The 18,332-nt window shown below is 39.5% G+C and overlaps 1 protein-coding gene across 5 annotated transcripts in view; it reads left to right on the forward strand.

Moving 5' to 3' along the window:
* The window catches only part of nfic (nuclear factor I/C), a 45,993-nt gene that overhangs the window by 15,625 nt on the left and 12,036 nt on the right, over positions 1-18,332 (forward strand). For 3 of the 5 annotated variants that reach the window (XM_088077495.1, XM_088077498.1, XM_088077496.1), the window contains exons 5-11: positions 7,534-7,608; positions 7,979-8,053; positions 9,020-9,152; positions 10,483-10,604; positions 11,394-11,507; positions 11,618-11,775; positions 12,941-13,124. In XM_088077495.1, coding sequence (XP_087933621.1) covers positions 7,534-7,608; positions 7,979-8,053; positions 9,020-9,152; positions 10,483-10,604; positions 11,394-11,507; positions 11,618-11,775; positions 12,941-13,124 — 861 coding nt within the window. Of the gene's footprint in view, positions 1-7,533; positions 7,609-7,978; positions 8,054-9,019; positions 9,153-10,482; positions 10,605-11,393; positions 11,508-11,617; positions 11,776-12,940; positions 13,125-15,075; positions 15,165-18,332 lie in introns of all 5 variants that reach the window. The other 2 variants (XM_042514345.2, XM_042514350.2) reach the window with 1 other exon arrangement.

An 18,332-nucleotide genomic window follows, 5' to 3' on the forward strand; every position in this document is an offset into this window, starting at 1 on the left:
GTTGAGAAATGCCTTTGCAACTCTGCTCACCGACTGGTACTTGTGTTAAATGGCAGTCCACGTCTGTGATTTATTACAGTTGTTTTTCACACCTGATGTGAACTGCACCCAAGTACATATGATCCATAGTCAAGACCACCTTTTCAGGTGGACCTGGGCATGCTTCATCAATCTGTCCTTGTGTCCGGTACACATTGCTCATACTAATCAAATAAACAGGACTCTGGTGTCAAATGTACTCAGATCCAGGTCTGGTTCCCTGATATGACAGCCTCCTCAGTCTCTTTTCCAGTGTCCTTGGCTGTTTCACTCATGTAATGTTCTCAACAGCTGTTACATGTGATGACATAATGATATCATACACCACTTCAGTCCTCCTCTCAGGGGGGTCCTGTCTTTAGGGTGGACCAGCAGAGATCTTAAGGTGTTGAATGGTTTGTGAGGAGTGCAGACTTCTTTTGATTTACAAACTTTGGCTAGATGTTCTAGTAGTTCAGTCATGTAAGGCAGTCTTACTGCGATGTTCGTGTTTGTTCTTGTTGATTTTGATGGTGAGCAGGAATTTTCGGTCAGTGTTTGCATATAGCATGGCCGGCAAAAGTGAAAGTAAAAGCCAACCGCTGATTAACACGCTTTTTCCGTGTGGTGTTTTGACTCGTTATATTTGCATTTGGACTCAAGGATGAACTGGTTAGAACTTTCTGGTCACTGTAACCTTTTATGTCTTTGGCCATTACTCAAGAATTCATATGTCAATTATCACAGAAATGCTTACTAGATTTAAATGATGAACTGATAATATTTTATATCCAAAAGGTCAACGGTCAACTTCACTTGGACATCATGTAATGTAATTGTAGATTTGGCGCTGTGCCCGTAAATTTTGCAGCTTCCTCTTGGATGCAAGCTGCTTATGGTTTAGCATCTGGCCATTATCTTTTTTATAAAGTCCTGACCTTACTTGCATGCTGTGCCCAGGAACATCCAGAACATAGAAAAACAAGAAGTTAGTAAGAAAATGCAGGCACAGGGCAGAGTCTCATATAAATACATGGCAAAGACTTTGAGTGGATTATACGTGATGATTGAGAGGGATTACTTTTGTTTTTTGTTGTTGTTTTTGTAGGAAAATCTTGTATAGTATATCTTTAACAGTGAGATTCTCATCATTCACTCATTGCGTCTGTAAGCCCCTCTTTCTCTTCCCGTCACTGATCAGATGTTGCGCTCTGTGTATGAGGGTCCTCACTGCTCATCTTTATGTTGTCAGTTGTGGTTAGAGTTCAAATCGAAATACTGGGTTTCCTGCACACTTGTCATGCTCACATCCGTGTTTCAAGGTGTCTAAGAACAACAGTTAAAGACCTTTTCTGGGTAACTAGAGAGACTTTAGAGAAGTTTATTCTTAAGGATCTGTGATGACAACTGACGTTGACCTTTTTGCTCACATTACCTTTTTACACACTGTTCAACAATGACATTTAATGCTCTAATAGCAAAAAAAGATATTTGGTAGATTGCTCTTCTTTGTTTGACATCAACAAGCTGATATGTTGCATTGCCACTGGGATAAAAAAATCTGATTTAACATTTCACTTAACAAACCATTACTTAGCTTGATTTTCTATCATTTACATTATCGATGGATTAGCCTACAAACACAGGGTTATGGATTTTAGGACACTGATAATCCCTCTTGTTTTAACAAGCCAGTCTGAGATGTTACACTGGTTGTGTTATTGTCAGAGAGAGAAGGACAAGAGAGACTAGAGAGAATCTAACACATTGTATAATGTAGTTATTGAACCGAGGGCATTTAAGGATAAATTCTTCATTCCACATCACAGGAGCAAAAACAAGAAGAAAGGCAGCGGAGCACATGACAGTGCAAAAAGAAAGGAGGAGGAGAAAGAGTGGAAATATAATAGAGGGAAGGAGACATTAGGACACCTTTTAAAAGGTTTCAGGGGGAATGTTTGTGGTAGAAGTTTGCTCGGACTGAGAAGAGAAGAAGTAGTCATGCTGCAGAAGGGGTAAGGTTTAGTAAAGTGCAACTCTTACTCAGACTGCTTCATAGTTTAACTTAACCATTTCAGTATCACTCCATTATTCATTTTGATATTCCCTCTTTTAGCTTTTTTTACTTGTCTTGTCAGAGGGGATGATTAACTAAGCATGCATTAGACGCAGGTCACAAACCTGGTGCCAAAGTACTCCAGACCAGACTGCCTCCCTACAGTTTCAGTTAGGTACAAAAATGCTGCACTTTTTGGAAACATGTTGCCAGTAAAACCAATTTCAAATATATGGTAGTTATATGGAGTTTTATCAGCTTAGCTAATCTCAATTTTTAAGCTTTTCAAAGTAAAACTAGTTTCAAAAAGTAGTTTAACAAGATCCAAACCACATAACAGGAAACTATCCCAATCTGAGTCTGGACTGCCATATTATTGCATAAAGGAACAACTGAACTGACACTTAATAAAGTTTAGATGTGTTTTACTTAGGGATTTGGGCAGGCCAATCCTCACCTAGGCAACCTTAGGATGTGTTTTAACGGGGGGTGGGGCAGCTGTTGGGCTGAAACTGGGAAAATGCTAAACTTCAAGGAGAATCAGAGTTGATTTTAGTCAAATAGCAGGTGATACTCATTAAATGACAACTGTGGCCAGTGGGCTGTGGCATTGTGCCATATTGTGTGGCCAAAAAACATCACGAGAATACTACGAATATGAAGTTTGTAAAAAGCTACATAAACAGTTGTCCCAAACATGTTAATTATTGAAACAGCTACTGAAATTCTAATGTAGATATCCCTGTTTCCCCTCCAGGAAACCAGTAAAACTCTGGAGGTATTATGTAAAATTTGTCATTTGGCAGAGTTTTGCTGGCTCTCTGGGCTGTTGCATAGACTACAGGCTGTACTTCCACAGTTTTGTATTGCCCGCCAGGCATGCCGCCACTGCAGACACAAAGAGACATCAAGAGACAGACCCAAACCCCCAACCCGGAGGTGGAAAAAACTGAGATCAAATGGTAAAACTAAGCATTGCTGATTCAATATAAACCAAGAATCTGTCACCGTGTTGCTTCAAATGTTTTCAGGAACATGTTTTAGCTTACATTCTGGCAGTAGAAGGTTCTTTACCTCTTGAGCAAAAGGGAATGCCACAGTCCTTTTTCTGTTTTTTCCTATGATCATGTAGCACCAATTTCAAAAGTATTTGCATATTTCTACTACATAGACAGCCAAAAATCTTTCCAGCTGTGAAATGCTTCTTCAACTGCTCACCGCATAATTCATAATTTCTTTGACTTGTCAAGGTTAAATATATAAAGTTCTGTTAGCAGCTGCTAGAAGCTGTGATGTCCATTATAGCCCGCGATGTGGAAATATTGGTTTGAAAAAAACAATGTAAGGGCAAGTTTTTCTTCTAAGACTCATAATTAGTCCAAAAGGGTTCCTCCTTTGGGGAGCATGAATGTGCTCAGGAAATGCCATGGCCATCTGCATATTAGATTATGAGTTATTTTGGGCTGAAGGTGGTGCAATAAGAAAGCTGAAGAAATGTTTAAGGGTGCATTGTTTAGGAGTTAAACAGATTCACGCTAATACTGAGGTTCTCTGAGTCTGCTTCATAAAGGCACCATCTACTTTTTTCTTTTTAGATATTTCAGTGTGGACAAAAGTGTCGGACTGACTGCTGAGCATTTCCAGATTTAGAGCCAAGCTGGCATTGTGGCTAAAAAAAATGTCCTGATGGTGGCACTATAGAGTAAAGGTCAGGGGGTCAACAAAAAACATCAGGTTTCATCCAAGTGGAAACAGGAATGATTGGAAGTTTTATCCCAACCATGTGGCTTCACAGAAACTCAAAGAATCATTAGGAATCATCCACTTGGAGACACAATTATTCATACCACATCTGCAATAATATGTAGGGAAATTCTGAGAAGTTACGTTTTGTCATGGCAAGTGGTTCTAACAGACTCTCAATGTGCTGTGGATGTTTTTGAATCATACTCAGAGCTGCTGTTAGCCGAGAACCTCTGAGCTAAGTTCTTCTCTCTTATTGGTTGCTTGAAACCATTTGTATAAATATATTTAATGCAGCTACGAGTTGAGTCCAAAAACAACTGAAAGAACGCAGTGTTCACATCTGGTTTTTATATTGTGGCTTCAGGAGCTGTAGGAGTCTCATTCACTAACACAATGAAGCGGCAGTTTGATGGGACAGAACAGCACGGATACAACAGCACCAGTGACACCAGGTCACTGCAGCAGTAAATAAAATATCAACCGGCGGCAGAATAAACATGATCAACAGCCAGCCGGGGGAACAGAAGAAAGTTTTGCAGCAGAATGTATTGAGGGCAAGCTCTGACTCACAGTGGTATCACAGTGTCAGGACTGTGGTTTTTAGTATTGTGCTTGTAGAGACAGCTGTAACTCAGCAACACACACTCTCAAAGCGTGCTCTAAAAGCCTTAGTGTTTCCAACAGCACCACTGCAGTAAACTCAAAATGTGCATTAACATTCTGTTAAAAGACATTTATTTCTGTCCTTATTAACACATTTCTAAAAGGAATGCACATAATAAAGAATAAATAATAAGGCAGTAAATTCAAAGGAAAAACAAAATGGAAAAAAAGAAAGGTGAAGGCTGAAGCTTCGGCTTGTTATACATCCCCCTTTTTACTTGGCATATTGTCAGCTTATACACAAATAAGTTGAGATTTTACAAAAAACCGAAACAAAACCAGAAACATAAACAATACGCCAATGCATTTCATGCAGTGATATTCATGTCCCAGATTTTGTTAACCACCTCATTCGAATTTATTTTTTTTTTAATTTGCAAGGTGAACTGATCATTTTTAATTAACTCTCACAATCATTCACAAGTTAAAGGTCCAGTGTTTAGGATTCAGGGAGATATATATGCAGAAATGGAATGTAAAATAATAAGTATGTTTTTCTGTGGAAAATCACCTGAAAATAAGATTTTTTATTTGTTATCTTAGAATGAACCATACATATCTACATAGAGAGTGGATCCCTGTCGATGGAGATCGCCAAGTTGCGTCGCCATGTTAGTACAGTAGCCAGAACAGACAACCCAAGCACTGGCTTCATACAAAGGGGCATTTGTGTTTTTGCATCAGCCCCTGTAGTTTGTAGTCCCTCTGTGACTAGCCAAACATGTTGAAAACACTGATTTGTAACATGAAACTGCTTCATTGTATGTTTTTATGCCCCTGCCCATCTTTATCTATGTACGTCCAGCGCATTCTTGTGAACGCGAAATCTCTTGAATGCCTCAAGGGAATTTCTTGAAATTTGATGTAAATATTAACTTGTACTCAGTGGTGAAGTGGTTAGGTTTTGGTGGAAGTAGGTCAAAGGTCAAGGCCCCTGTGACCTCATCTGTCTCATTCTTGTGAATGCAATATCACTAGGACACCTTGAAGGATTTTTTTCAGATTTGGCACAAACAGTCAAGTAGACTTAAGGATGAGCTGATTAAATTTTGATGGTCAAATTGTCAAGGTCACTGTGACCTTGCATTCCTCTCATTTTTGTGGAGGTGATATACCTCAAGAAAACCTTGAAGAAATTTGATCAAATTTAACACAAACATTCGGTTAGACTCAGTGATGAACTGATTAGAATTAGGTGTATAAAGGTCAAGGTGTCACTGTGTCCTTGCATCCATCTCTTTTTTTGCAAAAGCAATATATGAAGATTGCCTTGTGATAGTTTCCTCAAATTTTGCACATCCACTTGGACCCGGTGGTGACCTCATAAAATGCGTTTTTGGCCATAACTCAAGAACCTTGGGTGCCCACCTTGAAATGGTGATTGTATAAATCATCTGTGCTGGCGGGGGGGAGATGAATGTGAACCAACCATGTTTTCACAGACATGGATGTAAACTTTAAGTGCAATTTGACTAGTGCATGGAGGCATACAAATTCATGGTGGTATTATGGTAGTTATGAATTTAAATCACCTGGTCTGTTTATACTGTAGAGAAAGAAACCTCTACAGATAATTCGGCACCCGCTAAAAACCTCTTGAACAACGAGTGCTGAAGGAATTCTAATCGGGAGTTCACACTTGGCACATGGCAGACGTTTCAGCTGGTTGCAAACTGTAGTACTCAGTGCAGCCTGAGTCGCCTGATTTTACACAAGTAGAACTACACAGTCACAAATACTGTACTAGTTTTCCAAATGATCACTTGCACAAAGTGCTGAAAATGTCTTTAACTCCAGATTTGCCAGAACAACGGTGTAATCTTACGCAGCTACACCCCCAGCTCAGATGACTGAATGGAAATCTTATCAAAAGCTATAAGACCTGACTGAACCGAAGGGTTTGATGATTTACTCTGTTTGAAAAAGCAGTCATGCACATAACCGCAACACTTGTTCTACTTATTCTGTAATTTGGTTATTCAGTGGTTGAAACCACTTTACTTGATGCTCAGCTCATGACAGTGTGCACATAATGTGGATGCAGGATGTCCCTGTTGTTGGTAATTAGACTGCTTGTTTTGCAAACTGGTGACACCAGCTACCAACACATTAATCATGTACTGGTGGAGGCATACATTCTGGTTCAAATCTTCTCAAAAAGCTTTCTCACCAAAGACATCATAATGGGATACAACTGAAGCTAGTCACGGCTTGTGTTCCATTTAAGTGTCCCATTATAATACCAGTGAGCCAGCCTGCTCAAACCTGGAACACATTACTGAAAGTAGCCATTACTAATGTTATTTCAGTAGTTACAGTTGTGTAACAAGTCAAAATGTCCACCATGAAAATGGTTCACAGTGGCAAAATGTATTACTGTGCCCTGCCCTCTACTGGCATGAGTTATGTACAACACTTGATTAGCAGGACAGAACCTTGAGATATAAACACAAGACAACGTCAGACAAGATTGTCACACACCAAAGCCACCAGTGTTGGTTTCATTCATCAGTTTAGTGTTTATCACTTCAAAACGGCCACTGCATGCTGCTGCAACATCGCTGTTGCCACTCCTTAACCAAGCAACTAGTTGCTATCCAGCTGTACTGTAGAAGCACTGTCCTTGATGGCACCAGATGGACTCAAACTGGGACACTGTGGTTCTTTGGTACACATTCTACACCAGGATACACCCTAATGTCTCAGGAGACAGTGATGATAGCAAACAATGTATGAGACAAACTGGCTAACATTGGTGACCTGTGACAGTTGGGTCACAACTGTGTGCCCCTGTTTGCAACCAATGACATACTTTGTCCTGTTCTGGTTGTCAGCCACCCTGGTGGTGTACCAATTATATTGAAATTGACTATTTTCAAACCCCCATCTGACTCACTGCTCAACCTGTGCTGCAAAGCCGAGGGGGTCAACACAGTTTAACTCTGAATCTAAATCAACACTGGTTCAATCCTTGGTGACAATTGTATTTGACTTGTTTAAACTGTCCTGATTTATTGATTAATAATGAAATTTCTCTTCTCTCTCTCCAGAGGCAGAGCAGAGCAGCAGTCCCAGTCGCACGGGGGTGGGTTCTGATCAGGAGGACAGTCGAACAGCCACCATGGGTAATGCAAAGGATCTTCCATTATAGAGCCATAATGATGATCATTTTTGCATGTGCATAAGCCAGATATTCTTTTCTTTATTTACTGTCTGTTAATTTTCTTTATTAGTTGGTTCAATAATATGAACAAATACAATAAGTGCCTGATACATATATAGGCCATTAACTTGGTTTGATGTCAGAAATTAAATGAATACTAAGTCTCCAAGGATATTTAAGCCACTTGGAATAGACAAGAAAAGTAACACACCACCCATGTAACATAATCGTGTGGCATTTCTATGGAAAAGTGTATGATCATCTAATGTTGCTGCTCTAGACTCACACACTCACTAACAGTTTGAGTGTCTAACTCTTGTTTGTTTCTACAGATGGTCCGGAGTTCCAGGAGAGTTTTGTGACATCAGGAGTTTTCAGTGTCACTGAGCTGGTCCAGGTCTCAAGAAGTAAGTCCACTTTACCATTAGCTGTCTTTACCCAACCTCCTACCACCATTCACTGTAACACCAAATCTGTACTTAGGAGTTTCAGTTACGCTGAACATGTCACGCCGTATGTATGTAGAGCTGGCAGTTAGGGCAGTTAAGAACACTGTGCATTCTTAACACAGCAATATTCCATTAGATTTGGGAAACATGACTTTCCGATTCATGATTATGACTTACATATATACTTAGATATATTGATGTCAATGTCTCAACAATCCTGTATGATTTTGGACTGGTCTGGAAATATAAGTACAATTTGATGCCAAAAAGAGAACAGTTGTATGCTAAAACAAATAATCGACATAACCTAATCTGTGACCCCTACCTCAATGAAAGAGAAATGAATAAATAATGAGAAAAAACTTGGGCTTGCACCACACAAAAATGATCTTGCAAGTAAACCATTGTTCCCGTTACATTTTTGACAGCTTAAAATTTAAAGGCAAGTCAAGGCCTTGATTTGTGACAGCTTGTGCGACTTGGCTTCTGCAAACTTAAAGCAGATTAATCAGGCCGTTCTTAGTCTGAGGCATCATCCTTTCTCCAACTGCTGCTCTGAACTGACAGACACACCTTTCCCTGTTGTTCCATAATGTGATTAACTGATGTTGGATTGATGCAAAGTGCTATCAGATAATAAACATTTGATTATCTTTACACAAAGAGAGAAAAGAAGGCAAATGATTAAAAAAAAGCAGGCAACCTAGCTAGAATACCTGATGAGCATTTCTTGTTGAGTGTGATATTTTGCATTTAACTGGCCAAAAGATGGAAACACAATTATTGAGGGACTGATATTCAATTTTCAATATGTAGATCATAACCAGAATGTGTGTGTGTGTGTGTGTGTGTGTGTGTGTGCGCGCATGTGTGCGTGTGTGTGTGCGTGTGTGTGTGTGTGTGTGTGTGTGTGTGTGTGTGTAGCTCCAGTAGTCACAGGAGTGGGACCTAGTTTCTCTATGGGGGAGCTCCAGGGTCATTTGGCCTACGACCTCAACCAGTCTGTCAACCAGCCAGTCAGCCTCAGGCGATCACTGGCCAGCACCTCATCCAGCGGGTAAGCACACAGGCACACGCGCGTGCGCACACACGCACGCACGCACACACACACACACACGCGCACACACACACACACACACACACACACTGCTAATGGCTATGTATCTCCATTGACTTCCTTGTATTAACCTTTATCATCAGAACATCCGAAAGTACGTTACCAGTTTTGTTAATTATTCTTACTCTTATCCCAGTACTAACATTAGCAATTCTTACATGACTTTGAGCCCAATCATGATGGCAAAGAAATTCTCCCTCTGTGTCCCATTGGAAGGACTCCTCTCCCTCAGTTTTTGTTTTTAAACCAAATACGATAGAACACGAGGCTGTTCTTTTCTAAAGGCACCACAGATGCAGCCTTTTTCCAAATGTGGAGGACATTATTGGTGTGTCCTTTATAGTCCTCATGATCTGTATTCCACTACGTGCTGGTCACTAAGGAGTGCGGAGGGACTGATGAGGATGCTATTGTGAATCCTCAAAAGTGTGTATGCAGCAAATATGACAAATGGATGGATGGATGGATGAATGAATGAATGAATGAATGAATGAATGGATGGATTCACTAGAAATCAATTCAACTGATTAAAGACAGCATGGTTGTATGTTTGGTTTTTGGTAAGGATTAGTGTTTAGATTAGAACTATGAAGGAGATAGTCATACATAATTAAAGAATAACGTGTAGCTAATTGATATTTTCATTTGATTGATTTGTTTTCTTGTTATGTAAGCATTTGGGTTGTTAAACTTGAACTTCTGGTTCAAGCAGATGTGTGCCTGTAATGATCAAGTGAATAGCTACTCTTTAGGGTCAAGAGTTGTGCTATTGTTTAGTTAGTCATCTTCTATGCCATTAACAGCTTCTTTTTGTGCATAAAATGTCACAGGATGACCCATTAGAAGATCTCGAGAGGCACTGAAATATAGTTTTATTTTGTCTGTATTTCATTTTTGTTACTTGCCAGATCAGAAATACAGATCAAACTCTCAGCCACACTCAGGTAGTGTACTGCTGAATGCTGAAACGTCATTGTTCCCAGTGACAGTGTACACAGTGCCTACACATATTAACTGTAGCATTGTATAGCTACAACCATAGCCGTATAGCTATAGCCATGCTATAGCTATACTTACTGAAAGCCTTACTGTACGACCCTCCAACTTTCTACGCACGTACTGTAGTTACTGAAGCACTTTTAGCCATTGAACAACAAAACTCCTCAAGAGGACACTTTTATATTTTCTAGATTTCTGCTTTCATCACTTCACACAGTGCGCCATGAAATTATGATGCTAGATGTCTGAGCGTCTGTATATGTGTGTGCAGGAGTAAGCGTCATAAGTCTGGCTCAATGGAGGAAGAGGCTGACAGCCCAGGAGGGGAGTATTATCACTCGCCTTCCTCTCCTGCCAGTAGCTCCAGGAACTGGACTGATGACATGGAAGGAGGTAACAAAATAAGATATATAGCATCCACTGTCTGTACTGGACACACTAAAGCATGAGTATAAATAAATGTGGTACTTACATACTGAAATGGTCATTATCAGCCAACTTTGTTTGCCACCCTCTCTATGGTCAGAGAACGCCAGCATGCACAGGTCTGGATCAGCTCAGTCAATAACAGCTCAGTGTTAGTTTATCTACAGTAGATATTTAACATTTGTTAAAAAAAGGAATGTCTTTGTGGCAGATCACATTGCATAAACACAGCTGATTAATTAAACTAAACTAAGAGGCAGAGTTTAGTTTAGATGATAAGTTTGTATTTACAAAGTGAAGTCAATTACAAATGAATCAATGAGGTGCTATAAGTCATGACTCTCTCTGTCCCAAAACATGACTGAACTTAAAGTGAAGTACATTGCTGACTGTGTAGAGTGTAGTTAAAATAATGCAACTTTTTTAATTTTCTCCATTATTAAGCTTTTTTGTCTATTTTTTGACGTCATTGTAACTTTTTTTTATTATGTGTTTCTTATCTATTTTTTTTAAATATTGTAGATGGGTACTGGTCTGAGGCATAAGTCCGGGTCAATTTTTCATTCCAAGTCTGAAGCATCTAGTTTCACAGTGATAAACTTGCCTAAGGGCCAGTAACAGCAGTGGTTGTGCTGGAGATAAAAAGATAGATTTATAGCTGCTGTGATGCTCTTTAAACCAATAAGTTAACAGATTTAAAGGGTTCAAGCACTTTAGCTGCTTGCACCAATAAATATGTCAACGTGTGTGTTTTAGGTCTGTCTCCTCCAGTGAAGAAGGCAGAGCTGGACAGTCCCTCTCCCCAGGAAGACTCACCAAGACTGGGCTCCTTCACTCAGCATCACCGGCCAGTCATAGCTGTTCACAGTGGTCAGTTTAGTGAACATAATTTTCTCCCATAGGGGTGAAACCAAAAACAAAATGTAATTTACTGTGTTTGTGTCTTCTCTCCCTCTTGTGTCTCATCTCTCTCTGTCCAGGTCTGTCTCGGAGTCCCCACCCCTCCTCATCTATTCATTTCCCGCCCTCGTCCTACTTCCCCCACGGAGCAATCCGCTATCCTCCTCACCTGGCCCAGGACCCCCTAAAAGATCTGGTGTCATTGGCCTGCGACCCTGCAAACCAAACGCCCAGCTCAGTGAGTATAACTGTCTGATGGTCAGCTTTAAGAAGAAAATATCACAGAGCTTCATTAATAATTTGCATTTAATATATTTTAATTTAGAACCTAAACCTAAACAAACACACACACAGACACACAAAGAAACAAAAAAAGAAGAAACAGCACCTGAATGAACAAAGAAACTGCTATAACACTATTGCCTTTATGTAGATGGCATAATTATTATATTAGCAGCGGTTAATATTTGTTTAGACTGTTGAGGCAACATCAGGGTTTTTTGGTTTTTAGGGGTGCGTTCTGATTCACATACTTTTTCTTTTTTACTTGTCGTAGGTAGTACGGTGGCCCCTTCATAGTATGTACTGTTGCTCTAAGTATACACACAAACGGGACATACTACTTCCTCTTAATACTGGACACTGAACTTTGACCCTCTTGCTAATATATATGTTACCATGGAGATAAAACAGCTTGCCAGAGACCACAGTTGGCCCTGAGAGCTCTGTGGTTGGTACTTTGCAATGTTTGTAGTTTTAACTTTTAAGTTACAGCTGCATGCATTTTAGATTCTTACATTTTATATCCATGACAGTAAAATTTTTTTTTGTTGTTGGTAATCTCCATGATAATTTTGTTCACTTAAACAATTTATAGTCCTATTATTACCATTCGACCATTCCTAAGTTACTTGAATGTGCTGTCATGTATCAATGCATTTTATGAAAGCTCTTAATGAGCAGCCAGGTGTGACAGATTTGTCTGTATAGAACTAGTCAAAGACCAAACAGCTCTCCCTTGTGGAGAACCTGAAGACTGAAGTTTTTGACAAATTAGTGCCATACTGTGCTATGAATATAACTCTATAAGCAATTACTTACTGTTAAATGTGAGTCAGTGGCAACTACTTTTTTCTTGCATATTGCACAGTGCATGCATGTGTCACTCCCAGTGAGTTCCTGCCTACACATGGTAATGGTTTTCATACCCCAGAGTTGCAAACTTGATGGAAAACTGCTTCTAAAAGTTTTTTACCTTCAAAGTGTTCATGTAAATTCATGTAAAAAAATGATATTCACAAACTAGGGCTACAATGATCAACTGTATAGTGCAAAGTAAAACACTGTTGCAACACATATTAATTATGAGTGTATTTGGTTGTCTGTCTTTCTATTTTTTCCAGCTGAATGGCAGCAACCAGATTAAAGTGCCCAGTCACTACATCTCCTCTCAGATGTTGGCACCCCCTGGACCAGCACCCTCCCTGGCTCCTCCCCCCTCGTCCCTGCCTCGGCCGACGCTGTCTGCAGAGTCAAAGGCCACTACCACCTCCTCTGATGGGGGAGCAAACTCCCCCACATCACCCAGTAAGTGGTCATAACTAACTTCCACTGACAGTGTTGATGTGTGGCTTGACACAGAACATGTACCTGTATTTATATGCCTGTATTTGTACTTACAAATACAGAAATTGTTGGGATGAAAATTGCGAAGAAAGATATCACAGTTTTCATTTTTTAAAAATGAAAAAAGGCAACATCAACAGCAACTCAAGCGCAGGAGTGGATGTTTTATGAAACTGTTGACATAGTTACATTAATATGCAATGTTACACAACTTCATAGCTGTGCATTGTCTTTATAACTCATTTATCATTTATTTGATATTTTCTTTTATTATTATTATTATTAGTGGTAGTGGTAGTAGTAGGAGTAGAAGTCGTATTAGTAGCAGATGTAGTAGTAGTAGTAGTAGTAGTAGTAGTAGTAGTAGTTGTAGATGTTCAAAATCACAAATTATCCTCCTATCAAGTATTGTCTGTGTATCCACAGCTTAATATAGTTTATGCAATAGAAATCAATTATCAATTCTTGTCCACAAAGTATTAAAAGCATTGAAGAGCTATACTAATGCACTGGGTGACATGTTGCCACAGTATGATAAAGTGCTTCTCAGTTACACAGATATGAACTACAGTTGTACAGTGGTTTTAAAATAAAGTGATAAACAAGTGATCAACATTTAATTCAAATGCAGTTAAACTATACATGAGAAATAAAGTCTATTACTCATAGTGTTATAATATTATCTTCTTAAGGACCACTGACATTAATGGAGAAGAAGTCAATTTATAGTAAATTAAGAAAGAGATGCAATAAAATGTTTTGTATGGCTTTAAATAAATCAGTAGAACCTGAGCAGGTTGCAATTACATTAAAATATTCCCAACAACCTAGTTTACGTGACAAACCCCAAAGAACTTGTCTCACCTTGCATTTAGAGAGAGAGAGCAGCAGCAGCTCAGAGTGGAGGACGTAGAGGTGGAGGCTGACTGGTTTTAAAACTCAGGGGGAGAACGGGGTCGGCAGGGACATTTTGTATCATCATGAAATAGCCTAACATTACTCACAAATTCCTTGAACAACAATAAAAATAAATTGATATCTTAACAGATACAGGTTTCTGCTTATAATTTATCAAGTTTTAGAGCATAACCCAAACACGAAAGGCATCATTTTGTAAAATATACAAGGAGGGAATTTTCCCAAAATTCCACCTCCCTGAGGTGGCTGGGGAGCCCATCTCTGGGAAAAGGGAGACTAAAGGGGGACTCATGGGCTCATTTCTGGAGGTCAGAGGTCAAGGGACTCCTGTAAATTGGCCATATCGTTTTTTCCATCGCCAAATATTTTCTTAACATATTCAGCCCCCTCCTGAGAAGCCAGCATGACATGGTTGGTACCACTGGATTGCTTAAGTCTATTAGTTTCAGACAGGAATGTGGGCTGGGGACTAACGTAATTTAAAAAAAAACAACAACAAAAAAAAACGCATTATGTACGGACCTTAATCACATCGCAGTTAACATGTTAACGCTGACAGCCTAGTTTATAATAACAGCTGTGGGAAATTTTGCCAGTTTCACAATCAGGAATACTTCTCAGGACAGACGTTAACATATCAGCTGGGTGGAGTTTGTCTTCCTACCTGCAATAGAAAGATGGGTAGTACTCTGTCCAGTGAAAGTAGACTGACTAACGTCAGATTTGTTGCCTCTGTTGGTTTTTCTTGGAAGAAATCTAAACAAAGAACAACTAAGTGAAAAGATGTGACCTTGTTTCCCAGCAGTGATCACACAGACAGCAGAGTTGGCTCTGAGTTGTATCAGGATATATTAGTGACTCACTTTGATGCTGTTCTCTGTTGTAGCTCCATTGTGATTTGGACAGATTTTTTTAAAAGTGTCTGCCTCATGCAACTGTACAAGTGACATGGAATTATGAGGACATTATAAGACTGATGTTGTAACACCCTCAGCATACTCGGCCCCTGGGACGCCCCCCGCCAATCGCACCTCTTTCGTTGGAGTCACCCCTCGAGACCCAGGTGGACTCTACCAAGCCCAGGTTAGTAAGCTTCATTTGACATTGTCGAGCTTAAGGTAGAAGGAATTCAGTTGATCCTATAATACCCAGATAAAAGCCTCTAGAATATGTTAAGAAAACTAATCACTTACTCATAGTTGGATTTCGTCGTGCAATAAGTTACAGAGGATGCTTCTATATGCTGAGGTCTGTATATATCCACCTCTTAAATCCTCTGCCCCTCCTAACATACAGAAAAGGGTTAATATTTGCTTTGTAGTGCTCAAATTATGATTATTGTACTACATTTTAACATCAGTTAAATTTGAGTTCTAACTTAGAATGACTAAATATGATTTAATGCATCCACTCTGGACTGTGTACGCTGCTCTTTCACTGTCTTATTTACCTCTATAAGTAACATTTCACGTCATCTCTTTCTGTGAGTTATTCTAATAGCTTTCAATAACAAGTCAGTGCTCTGTGATCTCAGTGCTCTGTTGGATCAAATTGACAAAATCTTAAAAAAAAAAGACCTCCAATCTATCTGACAATAAAATGCTGGTTGGCAGATGAACCTTGTCAGGACTGTCTGAAGCTTCAATCCAAAAATGGTAGTTTGTCAGAGGCCTGTGTTGGAAAAATCCTGTATCAGTCAGGCAGCTGTGAGGTAGGTGAGTGGGTCAGTCAGTGGCAGGTTGAAGCTATGTGGGTGTTGTAGTAAAGTGGCAGCAATAAGTATGCAGTGAAGGTGGTACAAATGGCGGCGTGTGTGTGTGTGTGTGTGTGTGTGTCTGTGCATGTGTGCGTGCGTGCGTGCGTGTGTGTGTCAATAGGTAGTGTAGGTACTAAATATGTACTATACACAATATGTCTGGATAAAGAGGAGAGCTGTGGATTGTGTTGTTGCTGCTGCATTGCAGTGCCTCTGCTCCAGACCCAGCTCCGCTATTACTGCTGAGACAGAAGTCCTCTCTGTCTCTTTCTGTCTGTCTCTTTCCCCCTCACTCTCTGTCATTGTGTTTCTAACTCTTTGTCTCTTGCTGCCATGTAATGAAATGGATTTGATGATTCTCTCTCCCTCTCTTTCTTTCTCCGTCTCTCTAACTCTCTGTCTGTCTCGGTGCATTTCTTAAACAGCTAAATGCAAGTTCTTAGTGGTTTATAATTACAACTAGGTTGTTCGGGTATGAAATGTGATTAAAATCCGATCTCATTTTCAATTACTTTATGTTGGTTTTGATTAGCAACGCATGTCAAAACAAAAGGGAGAGGAAATAACACAGCTTGCATTTTGGACATTTGTTGAAACAGCCCTCTTTATTTAAAAAACTACAACGCAGCCTTACCACTTTCAAGCTGACAAAAGCACAGATGAATGAGTGTCAGTGCTTGCGGGTTCATTGCATGCCATACTCAGACGGATCTAAAACATCTTGGCTCAATCCTTGTAAGACTGTTTTGGCACAACAGATGATCAGTATGTCACCATGTATGTCTGGTGAACAATGTAAATAGTAATTAACTCAAGTGATCCATGCAGCAAAATGACAAGTTTTAGTCATAACATGGGAAATTTGTACTGATCCAGAACTGGTGCTAAGAACACTGTAGCTAACTAAATTAACAAATGGTATCCATGGGTACTGTACATAGTATGTGCACCATGTCATGATTAACCACTGTATCTGCATCAATTCAAACCATATTCTGATTGTTTGGTCTGTAGGCATTGCTCATTGCAGCAGCCACTTTGTGAAACTTTGGTCTGACATTTCTGACACTTTCAGAATTTGAAACAGCCTGTCTTTGGTCTCTGGACCTGTAAATCAGCTGTCAGCAGACGTGTCTCACAGTGAGGTGTAGGAGCAGCAGTTTTGATTGACGGCCAGAGATTTTCTCCTGCGATTCCCCAACTTTGATATGAGAAAGCCCAAACTGAAAGGTGTATAAGGGGCATTAAAATGTTAAGATGTCCACACACGACTCAAAGCTTGTGCAGAAGCAAATGACCCAAGTTCATGTTGTAATTAAACTGACTGAACATCATGAACACAGGAATTACTTTCTCACCAGAGAGACAGTACGAGTATGTGGCAGTGTTGGCAACAATTAATCATGGATCAATATAGGGGTCTATTGTTGTAAATAGCCTGTTGTAGATGAAGCTGCAGGCTAATAAGCTAAGCTGGATGATTACATACTGGTGTGGATGCCAGAGGAGGAGACACTGTACTCTTTTTTAAGTCCTTTAACTTTATCGTCGCTATCGACTAAGGTGAATTAGCAGAGTTCCATTTTCTTTTAAAATGTTTGATAAACTGAGTCAGCACTGTTTATAAATGAACCAATAAGTAAAATATTTATATGAACAACAGCTGAAGTCTGTAAGAAATCATAAAAGATGTCAATTTGTCAATAATGAATGCCTCATTAGGGATTTGAATTGTCTATAAGCATGACTGTCTCAAATGTCTTTATAATTATTTACTCAAATATTAAGGGTGCAACAAAGCATTTATGAAGTGATTGTACATATGTATATTTAGTGATAGATGGCAGTGTTTATAATGTCCTGATATAGGATTACAGTTTCTATGTCTCTGCACTGGCAATAGATAGATAAACAGAGGCATTATGTTTTTTGATTGTCTGGTAGTCCCATTCTTGTGAATGCAATATCTCAAGAGCACATTGAGAAAATTTGTCCAGATTTGGCACAAATGTCCACTTGGACTCAACGATGGACTGATTAGATATTGGTGGTCAAAGGTCACTCTGACCTTGTCTTGCCCCAGTCTAGTAAATGTAATATCTCAAGAAGGCCTTAAGGGAGTTTCCTGGAATTCGGCACAAACGTCCACTTAGACTGAAGTGACATAGTGACACTTAGACTTCTGTGATGTGATGAATGGACGTGAATAGAATAGAAATAGAAAAGAAAGCCTTATTGTTGGTATACAATGTATGATGAAATGAAAAATGCTACACCTATAGGTGACAATCAGACAGCTCAGTTAAGAATAGAACATCTATCAGAATGAACTACTACCTGTATAAATGTGAATTAGGTCATTTTGTCAGATACCGGTATCTATCAGAATAGTCTACAACATGTATAAATGTAGTTCAATGTAGAGTAGGTCATTCTGTCAGCTCCAAATATCTATCAGAATAAACTACTTCCGTATGAATATGGAGTAGGCCATT

Source organism: Plectropomus leopardus, chromosome 5, assembly GCF_026936395.1.
Source record: "Plectropomus leopardus strain MGB_pleo_1.0 chromosome 5, ASM2693639v1, whole genome shotgun sequence".
NCBI classification, from domain to species: domain Eukaryota; kingdom Metazoa; phylum Chordata; class Actinopteri; order Perciformes; family Serranidae; genus Plectropomus; species Plectropomus leopardus.